At 37.5% G+C, this 15,162-nt stretch overlaps 1 protein-coding gene across 1 annotated transcript in view; it reads left to right on the top strand.

The window, feature by feature from the left end:
• Positions 1–15,162, top strand: part of KCMF1 (potassium channel modulatory factor 1) — a 72,475-nt gene that overhangs the window by 41,212 nt on the left and 16,101 nt on the right. The window contains exons 2-3 of the mRNA XM_059659302.1: positions 781–948; positions 4,558–4,697. Of these exons, the coding sequence (XP_059515285.1) occupies positions 781–948; positions 4,558–4,697 (308 nt within the window). The remainder of the gene's footprint in view (positions 1–780; positions 949–4,557; positions 4,698–15,162) is intronic.

The following is a 15,162-nucleotide window of genomic DNA, read 5'->3' as shown; positions in this document are numbered from 1 at the left end:
CCTCACATGTACATCTTTGGGAGGTGGGAGGGAATAGGAGTCCCCAGAGAAAAGCCACGCACACATGGGGAGACAGTGGTGACCCTGACACGGAATTGATTTTCTTTTTCTCATCAGCATTATAATGAAAAAGAATTATTTGAGAACTTGCTATATTAGGGTCTCAGCTTTATGAGAAATTACCTGTTAGACACTCCACCTTAATAGACCTTGGGCTTTGCTTCCTATTTTTTGTCTTACAATGCTATGAAAATCTATGCTTGGATATTTTTAGTGGTTCCAGTTACCTTTTCCTCTTTCACTTGGTTTTTAACCTCTTGCTAGCTCATCAAGGCATAATTTTTTAATTAAAGGTAACATTGGTTTATAATATTATGTAAATTTTTAGTGTGCAACATTATAATTTGGTATCTGTCTACACTATTGCATTCTCAACACCAAAAATCTGGTTTCCATCTGTCACAATACATTTGACCCCCTTTACCCATTTCACCCACACACACCTATCACCTCCTTCCTTTTTGGTAACCACCCATCTGTTGCTGTATCTGTGAGTTTGGTTTTGTAACATTTTATTAAACATTTTAAGTTGTTTTCATTAAGTGTACATCAGAGTAACATATTCAACATATTTTTGGATATTCCTATATTATTTTCCTATGTTGTTTCTAGTCATTTTGGAAAGGAAATACGGGTTAAATGAGAACCTTAACAATTTATAAATGTGAAATGGAGAGTAGCCTTTTACAATTGCTAATGATCTTTTTTTTTTTTTTGTAGGTGTCAGCTGTGATGCATGTTTAAAAGGAAATTTTCGAGGTCGCAGATATAAGTGTTTAATTTGCTACGATTACGATCTTTGTGCGTCTTGTTATGAAAGTGGTGCAACAACAACAAGGCATACAACTGACCACCCAATGCAGTGCATATTAACAAGGGTAGATTTTGGTACGTATTTAATAATATTTTAGTGGATTATCATTTAGAATTTTATGTGTATGTGTGTGAAGAAATAAAGGCAAAATGTTCCAAGAAATATATCCCCAACAGCATACATGAGGCTCCAAACTTATTAAAAATAAGATGAATCTTTTATAAATTCTGTGTAATTCTTTTTCCTAATCATAGTTTACTTGTTTATGAAAGCCATTCAGAAACATATGTAACTGACAAAATATGATACAGAAGAATGCTTTAGTAAAGAAGGAATAAAGTTAAACTGCCTGTTCTGCTAATAATACACACATACTCTTATTCTAGTTATCAGAAAACAGATTATTCCTACAATTGATTAGAAGACATTGTCAATCCATAAGGAAAGCTATAAATGTTTCATTGCTATAATTTCTTACATAGTCAGCTCTTGTTATTATCTTTTTTAAATTATAATCAAAAAAGACTAGTGGGTGTCTCAGATGGTTTTAATTTGCATTTCTTTGATGGCTAATGTGTTGACCATCTTTTCTGTACTTATTGGCCATTTGTGTATACACACACACACACACACACACACACACACTTTGGAGAAATGTCTATACAGATCCTTTGCAAATTTTTAAAATGGGGGATATATCTTTTGTCAATGAGTTTTAATAGTTCATTGTCTATTTATATACAAGTTCCTTATCAGAAATTTTGGTTTGCAGAAATTTTCTTCCGTTCCATGGGTTGTCTTCACTTTCTTGATGATGTGTTTTGAAGCACAAAAGTTTTAATTTTGTTGATATCCAGTTTATCTGTTGTTGTTTTTTCCCTTACATTATGCTTTTGGTGTCATAGCTAGGAAACCTATTGCCTAATTCAAGATCACAAAAATTTAAAACTTTTCTTCTAAGTTTTGTAGTTTTAGCTTTTATATTTAGATCTTTGATCCACTTTGATTTAATTTTTATAAATGGAATGAGAAAGAGGTTTAACTTTATTCTTTGGCATATGGATATTCAGTTGTCCCAGCATCATTTGTTGGAAAGACAATTCTTTACCCAATGAAATATGTCTTGGCATTCTTGTTGAAAATCAGTTGGCAGGGATAGGGGGAAATAGAGTGATGTTGGTCAAAGGGTACAAAGTTTTGTTATGCAAGATGAATAAGTTCTAGAGATGAATAAATTCTAATGCATAGCATGATGACCATAGTTAGCAATATTGTATTCTATATCAACAAACACACACATACACAATGGTAACTATGTAGAGGTGGAGGATATGTTAATTAGGTTGATTGTGGTGATCTTTCCATAGTATAAATAATCAAAACATCAAGTTGTAACCATTAATATATATAATTTTATATGTCAAAGATATCTCGATAATGCTGTTTAAAAAGTTGATCATAAATGTGTTTATTTCTAGACTCTCAAGCAATTTCATTGACTTATATGTCTTTCTTTACACCAGTACCATGCTGTCTTGATAACTAGCTTTGTAGTATGCTTTGAAATCAAGAAGTGTGAGTCACCTTTGTTGTTCTTAAAGATTATTTTAGGTATTCTAGATCCCTTGAGTTTCCGTGTCAGTTTTGGATCAGTTTGTCAAATTTCTGCAAGGAAGCCAACAGGAATTTTCATAGAGATTCTTTTGAATCTGTAGATCAGTTGGGAGAGTAAGGATATTAAATCTCTCAGTCCATGAACATGGAGTCTCTTTCCATTTACTTAGTTATCAAAGAATAAGTTTTATGCTTTCATTAAATATATTTCTAAGTATTATTTTTGCTATTGTACGTGGAATTTTTAAATTTTTACTTATACACACACATACACACTAGAGGCCCATTGCACGAAATTCGTGCACAGGTAGGGTCCCTAGATCTAACCAGCGATCAGGGTCCATCGGGGCCTTCCTTCATTCCGTGCTGCCCCCTGGTGGTCAGCGCATGTCATAGCAAGCATTCAAACTCCTGAGGGGACAATTTGGTTATTAGCCTTTTATTATATAGGATTTTTACTGCAAGTATATAGAACAACAATTGGTTTTTGTATATAGAACTTGTGTCCTGTGATGTTACTGAACTCATTTATTACTTGTAATAGTTTTATAGTGGATTCCTTAGGGTTTGGGAGGAATTCATCTGCTGTTAGAGGTAGTTTTACTTCTTCCTTTCCATCTGGATGGCTTTCATGTCACTTTCTTGCCTAGATTTTTAGTAAAGTATTAAATAGAAATGGCAAGAGTGGACCATTCTTATCGTTTCTGGTCTTGGTTGGAGGGGGGGCAGGTGTGGAAAGGGATATCCAGTCTTTCACCAGTCTGATGTTAGCTGTGCCTTTTTTGTAGATGCCCTTTAACAGGTGAGGAAGTCTTTTATAGATTTATTCTCACTATCCCATATTTACCTGACAAGTCTTATGCACATAATAAATGGTCAGTGTATATGTAGTGGATACATCCTTTTAAGATAGTCTAAATCTCCCTAAAAATTAATGATTAACAAATTAATCATGTAGTGAACACTTTCTTCCATTTTCTAGTCTCACAAAAATGGTCCTGTCCTCTTAAATTAGGCATTTGTTTCATGTTAAAAAATGAGATAGTTCTTTGTAATGAAGTGGCATAACCTATTAAATATACTTTCAATTACATTTTGTGTACTGCTTATGGAGGAAAATAGACTTATTCCTTGAGATGTATTAATGAGGCAAACAGATTATTCCCACAGATTCTCACTGAGTGGTTGGTTCTTCACTAACTGAGTTGAGCAGAGTATGTTATGATAGTGCTCAAGTTAGCATTACAAGAACTGAATGCCGAGGATCCTTCCTGCTTGTAAGAATGGTATATGATGAAACTGCCTCTGGGAGTTGGCATATTGATCATGGTCATCTGCTCCTTTCCTCTGAGCATTTGTGTTCTTGTATATAATACACCCTGATGATTTCTTTGTGGTGACATTGGTACTGCCACAGTATATACAGAAAAAAAATAATTGCAATAAAATTAGAACCAAATCCTGGCCAGGTAGCTCAGTTGGTTATCATGTCATCCTGATATGCCAAGGTTGTGAGTTTGATCCCTGATCCCAGGGCACTTACAAGATCAACCAATAGATACATAGATAAGTGGAACAACAAACCTACCTCTCTCTCTCTCTCTCTCTCTCTCTCTCTCTCTCTCTCTCTCTCTTTCTCTCTCTTTTTCTGTCTCAGTAATTAAAATTTAAAATAAAATTAGAACCAGATGTGAAATGAGAGATGTTTTAACATTAACGAAAGGATTGAAAAGCTCTTTGCTTTATTTTTGTCTTATGGCTGTACTATCTATATGGAGAAGGAATTGGAGGGCTGTCATGGAATCCTTGAGAGAATAAGGATATTGCAAATATAAGCAGGGAAGCACCTAAGCACACATTGACAGTGAATTTATTGGTGAAGATTTTAGGCACACCTTTTTTTTTTGTTTGTTAATATCATTGCAAATGCTTTTTCACATTCAGTCGATTGCCATTTTTTTAAGGCACACTTCAAAAAAAAAAAAAACTTTTGTACCATATGATTGCGTTCTTATATTTTTAAAAAAACTAATAATTCTTTCTCAGTGCAATTCCACTTTATTTTTCAGATTTGTACTATGGTGGGGAAGCTTTCTCTGTAGAACAGCCACAGTCTTTTACTTGTCCCTATTGTGGAAAAATGGGCTATACGGAGACATCTCTTCAAGAACATGTTACGTCTGAACACGCAGAAACATCAACAGAAGTGGTAAGTAGAACAGCCTCGTGTCTAAAATGATGGGGTTAAGTAAGTTATTTCTAATATAAATAAAGCTAGGTCACTATCATGTACCTTCTCCTAAGTTTGCATAGTAATTATTAAAATTATATATATGTATATATTTTTTAAAGGTGTCTTTTTTTTTTAAATATATTTTTATTGATTTCAGAGGAAGAGGGAGGGAGAGAGAGATAGAAACATCAGTGATGAGAGAGAATCATTGATCAGCTGCCTCCTGCACACGCCCCCTACTGGGGATCGAGCCCACAACCCGGGCATGTGCCCTGACCAGGAATCAAACCCAGGATCCTTCAGTCCACAGGCCGACACTCTACCCACTGAGCCAAACCAGCGAGGGCTAAAATTATATTTTAATAGCAAATTTTATACAGCTTAGGAAGCAGCATATGTTCAAAATAATGCCCCTCATTTGTCCACACTCTTCATTCACATTTGCTGGAAGCAAAGTGTAGATTTTTCACCAAATTTAGGAGCCTTCAGGAAATAAATGCATTGTGAAAAAATTAAAAGCATGTCAACCTGCCACACAGCTCTTTTTATAGTATTCTTGCTACCTGTCTCATTTTTCTTCTGTAAGGAAATCTTCACAAGGAAATTTAAAAATCTTTGGTCATGTATTAAGTAGTAGTCCATTATCACATCTCACTGACTTTATTGTACTTGGTTTTCTTCGATTAAATCTCTTGCTTCATAGCACAAAGCTCTGAGGTCCCTAGAAGTTCCTTGCACTCTGATCTTTTCTAGTACCTAAAAGCCAGAGACCCAGAATAATACACAAAGCAAGTCTTGCCTCGAAAGCTTTTTAGGTATTTTACTTGATGTGATTCAGCATATATCCAACTTCAAGAGATAATAAAGTGCACCCAGAAGAGTCCTCTTCCCCCCTTTACTGTTGGTAATAATAAAGAGGTGAGAGATGGAACTGTAGGTGTGTGATTTGGAGGATTTTGGCACAAGCAGTTACACACTGCATCAGCTAATAACCCCCTAAATGCACTCAAAACAAGTTAACTAAAACTGAAGAGAAATAAAGAAGTGTCCAAGGACATGCAGCTAGTAAGGGGCAGAGGCAGGTGTTTGGACTCACCCAGCGTCCCTCTGGGTTATAGAGTCTCTACTTAACCAATGTCCTCTATCTCCACTACAGCTCTGCTGTTACAGCTGTGAACAATACAGGTTCACTTTCATTCCCATTTACATTGCTGGTTTGATGCCCAAAGTAGTTAAAGTTTTATCATTCAAACAGTTGGTAGTCTTCAAGCCCACCTTTACTATCTGATGACTCAGAAATGCTCTTATTTTGCATGTTGGGAAGCCTGAGAACACAGTTGTCACATTTCACTACTGTTCTTAATTCATTCTTTTTATTCTGTCAAGGTGACTTTGCTTCCTTTTGTACAGTCCCAGACACCAGGGTGAAGAATGGTGACTGGGTTGCATCTTCATTCTGGTTGCTGTGGAAAACTTGAAATAAGTTCTCCTTGATTTAATTTCTGTCAAGTGTGGTCCTTTATTTACCTAGATACAGTTATGGAGAGATTTCCCTTATTATAAACTAGGCATTCTTAAAATCAGTATAGCCCACAGGCCCTGATACACTCTCACCAACCCACAGATGGGGTGCTCAGTTTTTCATATCCAAAATTGGAGAATACGGTGGAAATTTAAGTCCTGTCTGTAAAGGAAAAGCTAATTACTCATTTGTTTAAAATAAGAGTTAGCCCTCACTGGTTTGGCTCCGTGGATAGAGTGTTGGCCTGCAGACTGAAGGGTTCGATTCCAGTCAAGGGCACATGCCTGGGTTGTGGGTTTGGTCCAACGTGCAGAAGGCAGCCAGTCAATGATTCCCTCTCATCATTGATGTTTCTATCTCTTCCTTCCTCTCCCTTCCTCTCTGAAATCAATAAAAATATATTTAAAAAAATAAAATAAGAGTTAGTTCCTGAAAGTAAATACAATTTTATACTCCTCTATACTGGATACAGTTCGAAAGTTAATTATTGACCATGTAGCAATGGTCTTGTGGCCTGGCTCACATAATGTGTCCAGTTACATGCCTTCATTAACCACATGTTTGGAACACAGCTCCAGGTAGTGTCTATCCTGTTTTTCATATTGATATTTGTGGAATATTTTAAGGATTTACCCCTCCCCCACTTCTTATCAGCTCTTAGTCTGCATGAGCACTGGCTGCATCTACCTCTATTCCCACGCATAACAAACCCAGACATTTGAAAGTGGAAAGTGGTAAGCAGCCCTGCTGGTGTGGCTTATTTGGTTGCCCATCGTCCCCTGCACCAAAAGGCTTCCAGTTCGATTCCAGTCAGGACACATGCCCAGGTTGTGAGCTCAATCTCTGGTGGGGGGTGTGCAGGAGGCAGCCGATCTGTGTTTCTTTCTCATATCAATGCTTCTCTCTCTCTCTCTCTCTCTCTCCTCTCTCTAAAATATAAATATATTTTAGCCCTTGCTGGTGTGACTCTGTGGTTAGAGCATTGGTCCATGCACCAAAGGGTCGTGGGTTTGATTCCTGGCCAAGGGCACTTACTTGGGTTGCAGGTTTGATCCCCAGCCCCAACTAGGGCATATACAGGAGACAACCAATCGATCTTTCTCTCTCTCTCCCTCTCCCCCGTCTCCTCCCCCTCTTCCTCTCTTCTCCTTCCCTCCTTTCCACTCTCTTTAAAAAAATCTATGGAAAAAATACTTATCATTGGGTGAGGATTAAAAATATATATTTTTAAAATGATAAGCAGACATGAATCTTTGAAATGAAGGTGCAAGGATCTTCTTTGAGACATGTGGGTCATTTCCTAGGTCCAGGCTGGCATTGAGCAGCTACACTGCGTATCAGCTTACTGACTAGCGTCCATTCTGAAGGACTGGTGCCTATGCCACACCAGTTAAATCTTTATTTATGTGTGTGTGTGTGTGTGTGTATACACACACACACACATATTATTGATTTCAGAGAGGAAGGGAGAGAGGGAGAAACATCAATAATGAGAGAGAACCATTAATTGGCTGCCTTCTTCACGCCCCCTTCTGGGGATTGAGCCCAAAACCCAGGCTTGAGCCCTCGATCAGAATCGAACCCAGGACCCTTTAGTCCGCAGTCTGACGCTCTATCCACTAAGCCAAACCAGCTAGGGCAGTTGTTAGGTATTTTGAATGCCTTTCTGTACATATGTGAAGCATATTATCAGCTCTAATATGTTAGTTATATGTAAGTGTCCAGGTGATACTACGCATTGGCCAGTTTGGCTCAGTGGATAGAGTGTTGGTCTGCAGACTGAAGGGTCCCGGGTTCAATTCCAGTCAAGGGCACATGCCTGGATTGTGGGCTTGATCCCCAGTAAGGAGCCTGCAGAAGGCAGCCGATCAGTGATGTTTCTGTCTCTCTCATCATTGATGTTTCTATCTCTCTTCCTTTCTCTCTAACACCAATAAAAATATATTTATTTAAATAAATAAATAAATGTCCAGGTGGTATTACTATGGGTCCCCTCTCACCCCACCTCCAATATTTGGCAAAGTCAGGGTTAATCAGACATTTTGAGTTCTGGAGTTTGAGTGACTCATGTCATTTTGGTGACTCTTATCTCCTTTTCTGTTCTTATTTACATTTTTGTTTGTAAATGCTCAATTTGTTACTTTGCTTTGTCCCTGTGTTTCCCGCCTACGTCCTCTAGAGTCTATAGACCATCACTTTGTACCTATCTACAGGATTTAAGGATCTCATTCCTCTAACCATTTAAAACCATTTGGAACACCTAGGGGCAAGAGGATATACTACAGATATTGCTGTCAGCATTAGTAAGAATTTACTGGTACCTGACATAGCTAGTAAGAAAGCCTACTGAAGGTTAATTTTGAAAACAACTTTGTTGTCCTTGTCTTATTTCTCTGTTTCCCTTTTCAGCGAGGGACTCTAAGACCCAACTTGAATATTTTCCTTTCTTCTTAGGATTATTGTAAGATTACTCAAGAGGTTTTTGATTTTGATAGTATGACATCTGACATAGAATGCATAGTGAAGGTGATTACCAGTTAAAAATTTAAAAAGCAGATTGGGTATAGTCTCAGGAGTCTTTATATAAATACCAAATATAAACAATGGGATTTTGAAATTAAGTACAAATTCTTAAAAACCCTCATAGTTATGAGATTTGGTAGATCGGGACAACTAACTGGATTTTGATTGTGGAAAGAATTGAAGGAAGTAGCACTGTATGTAATTATCGAAATCCATCAACCTGGTAGTAGAAGTGAACAATAGAGGTCAAACTGGATTGCAGATAGGAGGGATTTAGTTTGGGTTGTGAAAGAAACATGGTGGGAAAACCTTTGTTTAAGCATAAAGGACATTAAGAGTGACTCATACAATTTTTCTTAGATCTTGCATTTGAGCTGATTTGTCCTTTAGCTAATTAGAAAGCCTTCAGAGTTTTTTGTTTTTAAATGGAACGTGCCTTTACCTTTAATTATGTGTAATTAATCTTCTTTCAATTCTTTGTTTATTAAATCTCTTGCAATTTATGTGAAGAACATTATGCTTATAAAGTAAAAGCACGTTTTGGTTTACCAACATTTTTTTCTCACTTCTAGAAGTCTATGTTATATTATTTTGTCCATAATTAGTAACAGTCTTCTAATAGTTCACTACTGGGAACTCTTGCTTTCTATTTTTTATTTAATTTATTTGCTCTTTGTTTTCATTACTCTTCAGAAAAGGGTGAGAGGATGGGTGGCTCCTACTTTTACAGGTGCTTCATATATGTTAGTGAGACATTCCCCCCTTTTTAATGAAGACCAAGATGTGTTTTTAACAAATTGAGTTTAATTTTTTAATAGCATGGTAGTCTTTTGTTCCAATTATAGTAATTTGATAAGAAATAAAAATCAAGGAGAACAATTATTTTGAAATTTTCCACAATCTGAATTGAGACAATTTTATTTTGAATGATAAATTTTATGGAGAAAAACGTTGGCATAAAAGGACATACAAATATTTTTTAATGATTTATAATAATCAGTTTTAGCAGATAATGTGCTTAATCTTTTATTGATTTGAGAGAGAGAAACACTGATTTGTTCTACTTATTTATGCATTAACTGGTTCTTATATGTGCCTTGGCTGGTGATCGAACCCACAACCTTGGCGTATTGACCTGGCCAGGGCACATGTGTTTAATATTTAAACAGTTGTTTGAGTGTCAAGTAAAAGGAGCCATGGGGACAGAATAGAAATTACCATCATCGTTATGACATTTTGTTTATAAACAATTAGATGCATTTGATCTATTTTCTCAACACATATGTTTCCTTATTAGGTGCAATTATAGTGGAGTGAACCACAATTTTTCTAAATATTATAATTACCTATTTACCCATATAATCAGGTTATCAGGAAAGGTAACATTTAAAACCAAAGACACATTAAAAGAAAAAAAAATAGGCTTTGATTGTTATTGCTTATATATTTTTTTAATCAAAGAATGCAGTTGGATGCTGTCTGCTCTTCTGTGAACAAAGGTACTTTATTTAATAATATGGAGAAACAGGATTTAAAAAATACAGTTGCGACAGGCAGTCATATTGCCACTACTCAACTGTACGTATTCAGCTAGAAAGATTATAGATCATCAGGATGTGTTGCCTTTACTATTTGTGCTTTTCATTACTTTTTAAAAAAATATATTATTACTGATTTCAGAGAGGAAGGAAGAGGGAGAGAAAGAAACATCGATGATGAGAGAGAATCATTGATCGGCTGCCTCCTGCACCACCCCCAACTGGTGATTGAGCTCGACCTCCTGGTTCAGAGGTCAACACTCAACCAGTGAGCCACACCGGCCAGGCCTTTTCATTACTTTACACTCAAAACACTCTCTATTTTATAGCTCACTTTTTTCTATCTTTAGAATTTGGCTATCTTTGCATAGTTTTTTAATAGTAGTTATTTTGAGCCCATTTACTTATTTAAAATCAGATAGTTGTACTTTGGATTTTAAGGGTGATAGCCATTAGTATACCAGCAGATTGCTTAGTTGATAGCAGAGAAGGAAATGATAAGAGGCGCTTTGGATAGTTCAGATTTGTTCTGGGATAATCCTATGTATATGTGTCGTGATACTTGTAGAGATGCTTCTATAAGAAATCAGTTTCCGCCAGAACCGGTTTGGCTCAGTGAATAGATCGTCGGCTTGCGGACTCAAGGGTCCCGGGTTCAATTCCGGTCAAGGGCATGTACCTTGGTTGTGGGCACATCCCCAGTGGGGGGTGTGCAGGAGGCAGCTGATCAATGTTTCTCTCTCATCAATGTTTCTGGCTCTCTATCCCTCTCCCTTCCTCTCTGTAAAAAATCAATAAAATATATTTTTTTTAAAAAAGAAAGCAGTTTCTTAAGATGCTATGAAAATCAAAAGGGGAATCACTGAGATTATCATGAAAATGAGGTAATAGTAGCTCTTTCAGAAAGGTGTCTGTACCAACTATTGAAAGTATGTTGTTATCTCTGGGTAGGGTTTTCATTACTCCTACTTTCCTCGTGTTGAATTGAAATCCTGCAGGGGAAGGTGAACAGGCAGTTTTCAGAATGGGAAGAGCACGTGAAGTGAAAGGAAGTGCTATGGAGAGAGCAGTAGGTGGTAGAGACATTCATTTTGAATTCCTTTTTCTTTGGCCACTGGCCTGGTTTCTTCTTTCTCCTATGAAATACTGGTTTGTATAGTTCCATGTCCAGATAGTTAATTTCAAGTTGGTGCATAGAATGTTTGCAGGGCCTGCAGGAAGATTTGTCGGGAGGGTAGGATAAAGTAAAGAAGGAAGCTCTCTGGCAATTGTTGGCAAATTATAAGGTAGTGCAGAGTTCTTTATGTACTTTCGAGCCTTCCCTCCTCTTACCACCCCTTTCCCCACTGTGCCCCTCGCATTTAAAAATAAAAAAATAAACTGGTTAGGAAAATTATTTTCAGATGCCAATCTTGTATTCAAAGTGAAGTCATTCTTTCTAAGAAGCCCTACTGCACGCCACCTCACTGAACAAGCTCCCTGGAGGAGAGGAGCATGCACCCTCTGTCCTCACCACGCTCTGATTTCTAACGACCGTGTAAACAGCATAGCGCCACCAGCTTAGGGGGAGCTCATCTCTGGTTCTTCACTAAAATTGTTGCTGGCCCTTGGGCACTACCTCCATTCCTGTTCCCCTGCCACATGCTGTTTTAATTGACACCATTAAGCAATAAGCAGTTCCCATTTCCCTTTCTTAAGTCCACAGATAGAATACCCAGCTTACCCCAGGGAAGACAGAAGAGGAAAGCCTTACATTGGGGTTTTCTTCTAGGAGAGCACGGTGTTCACAACTAGAGAATTGTGGGAAGTCAAGTTCCGGCTCTTTTGGAGTTACTTATTTATTTTTAAAAATATTTTTAATTGATTTTAGAGATAAGGTGTGGAGGGGGAGAGAGAGAGAAAGAAACATCCGTGATGAGAGAGGATCATAGATTGGCTGTCTCCTGCATGCCCCATACTAGGGATCGAGCCCACAACCAGGCATGTTCCCTGACCGGGAATCATTGAACCATAGCTTCCTGGTTCACAGGTCAACACTCAACCACTAAGCCATGTGGCCGGGCTAGAGTTATTTTTTATTGTGGCTAAATATGTTACTTCAAGGTTTGTGAATCCCAGAACATCAACATACACATATAATTTATGTTTCTGTCCACAAAACATGTTTAAAAGCAAATCTTAATTACTTAGGACTTTTAAATCAAGCATAACATGTAAGGAAAATTAAAAACTTTTGTATATAACAAAGACCACTGAATTTCTAAATGCTAACTCTCTAAAAGCAGGTGACAGATCCAACCTCAGCATTATATGGGGAAAATGGAACTGAGGAAAAAAACAAAACTTTATATGAATTAATTCATATTTAATCATAAGTAAATTTCAGTGTTCCACTGCAACAACAGAAAATTAGAATACTATCGAGTTGAACAGTGTTCTTACTCAAATCTTGTAAGGACCTGTACCTGTTTTGGCAAAATGGAGGGTTACAGTGGCAGTAGATGGAGAGATGGTTGTTATGGGAAATAAATTGAGTCTGCCAAGTGAGACCAGATAATAGAGAACGTTTAAAATCAGAATATTTTTCCACTTGGTTTGGTGAACAATAAAGAGACATTTGACACCTGTACAGAGGAATGGCATGACTTTCTTCACCATCATGCCACCTAGGCTATCAGTGGGAAGGGACGCATGGTAGGGTTCCAGGGATTCTGTGGTCCTTTTGAAACAGGATGAACCTAATCATAATGATTATGTGAAAGAACATGGATCAAAAAAGGATAGAAACTGCAAAGAAGCTGTGCTGCCTGTTATAAGATCATGGTTGCCAGAAAAATGATACATCAAACATTTGGTGTTTCCAGAAAGTAACAATAAGGTGATGTAGTGAAATCACAACTTTTGTGTGCTGTTGTTTTTAATTCCAGTTTCTAGTTATCTTTTTTAATATATTTTTATTGATTTCAGAGAGGAAGAGAGAGAGAGAGAGAGAGAGAGAGAGAGAGAGAGAGAGAGAGAGAGAACCATTGATTGGTTGCCTCCTGCACACCCCTTACTGGGGATGGAGCCTGCAACACCTGGCACGTGGCCTTGACCAGAATTGAACTCGAGACCCCCTCAGTCTTCAGGCCAACACTCCATCCACTGGGCCAAACCAGCTAGTGCTGAAATCACAGCTTTTTTTTTAAAAAAAAAAAAACATTTTTATTGCAATATAATTGACAAATAACATTATATTTGTTTCAGATGTACAACATGATTCAATTATTTCTGTACATTGCAAAATGATCACCAACATAAGTCGAGTTAACATCCAACACCACACAGAGTTACAAATTAGTTTTTCTTTTTATATATATATTGTCCCTCATTTTTCCCTCTTACCCTCCTCCACCCAGACCCTGTCACCCCTAGGCCCAAATTTGGGAAACACCACCCTATTGTCTGTGTCCACGGCTATGCATATAAGTATCTAAGTTTGAAATCACAACTTTTGAACAGATATTCTCTAAAGGAAAATGTTTCTCATAAACCTAAAACTAGTCGCTTAAAAGAAAGGAGTTTATCAAATTTGTGCTCCCAAAACTGAGTCAAGAACTGCCAATTGCCAAGACAGGTATTTCATTTAAGGTGTTTGTTGTTAACACAGAGCATGACGTCCCAAAGTTGAAGGGCAGTTCATATGGTCTGAGAGGACGATTCATCAAAATGAATTGGCATGCTTTTGGTGAAAGGACAGTCTACATAATGCTGCAGGCTGGCTTCCGTTCAAGCCAGGCAGTAGGGACAGGCTTGATAGGCCTGATTGGCAGTTTTAAAAAATGTATTTTTTTTTTTTAGCAGTGGAGGGCAAGAAACGTGTTATGAAGCCTATCCAAAAAGAAAAGGAAAGAGAAAAGAACTCATCACATGGAACTTTTCCTCTGTTGTTTTTAAAGCTCTAAACAGTACCTAGAGCAGGGGTCCTCAAACTAGGGCCTGCGGGCCACATGCAAATACAAATATTGTATTTGTTCCCATTTTGGTTTTTTACTTCAAAATAAGATATGTGCAGTGTGCATAGGAATTTGTTCATAGTTTTTTTTTAAACTATAGTCCGGCCCTCCAACGGTCTGAGGGACAGTGAACTGGCCCCCTGTTTAAAAAGTTTGAGGACCCCTGACTAGAGCAAGGATGCTGTCTGGTGGGGAGTGTGAGTTCAAGAAAGGCTGGAGGAAATCTCACCTGGCTTTAGACTGGTTAATGAAATGATACTTAAAAACAAAAGCCATGCATGCTGACTTTAGATTATTTTTGTGTTTGTGTGGACATGGCCTGTCTCAAAGGAAAAGTTTTGCAAGTTAAGTAGAGACTTAGCATTTATATGTGGACTTTAAGAGTTTGTTCTAGACATTGGTAACCACCTGTGTGAAGAATCTGCACTGACTGGTTGCTGGCTGTGAATCATAAACTGGGACCACATGGGAAAGTGGAAACTCCATTATGTTCTAAGCATGGGATCTCAGTACATTGGTAAAGGCTTCCAAATGGGTTGCAGATGAAAAGCAGGACCGATGCTGCCCTTCGGTGGCAAGGTGGAGCGAAGGGGAAGACGAGCAGTTACAAAGACAGTGTGTGCGGATGGGGTAATAACCGTAACATCTGGTGTTTCATACACAGGGTAAATATTTAGTTTTCAGGTCCATTGTATTCAGTTATGAGATAACTGGGACCCTTGTCAAAAATACAGAATCTTGAAACTCCAAAACTCAGTTTCCAGGAAGGATCCTGGGAAACTATATTTTTTAAAATCTGCAGTCAAATTTAGGAAACACTGACTTAAGCAAATTCAGTAAGCCTTAATGTTGACAAGTTGTTA

This window comes from Myotis daubentonii, chromosome 12, assembly GCF_963259705.1.
Source record: "Myotis daubentonii chromosome 12, mMyoDau2.1, whole genome shotgun sequence".
Taxonomy (NCBI): domain Eukaryota; kingdom Metazoa; phylum Chordata; class Mammalia; order Chiroptera; family Vespertilionidae; genus Myotis; species Myotis daubentonii.
Note: the sequence above shows the minus strand (reverse complement) of the source record. Positions and strands in the feature narration are given on the sequence as shown.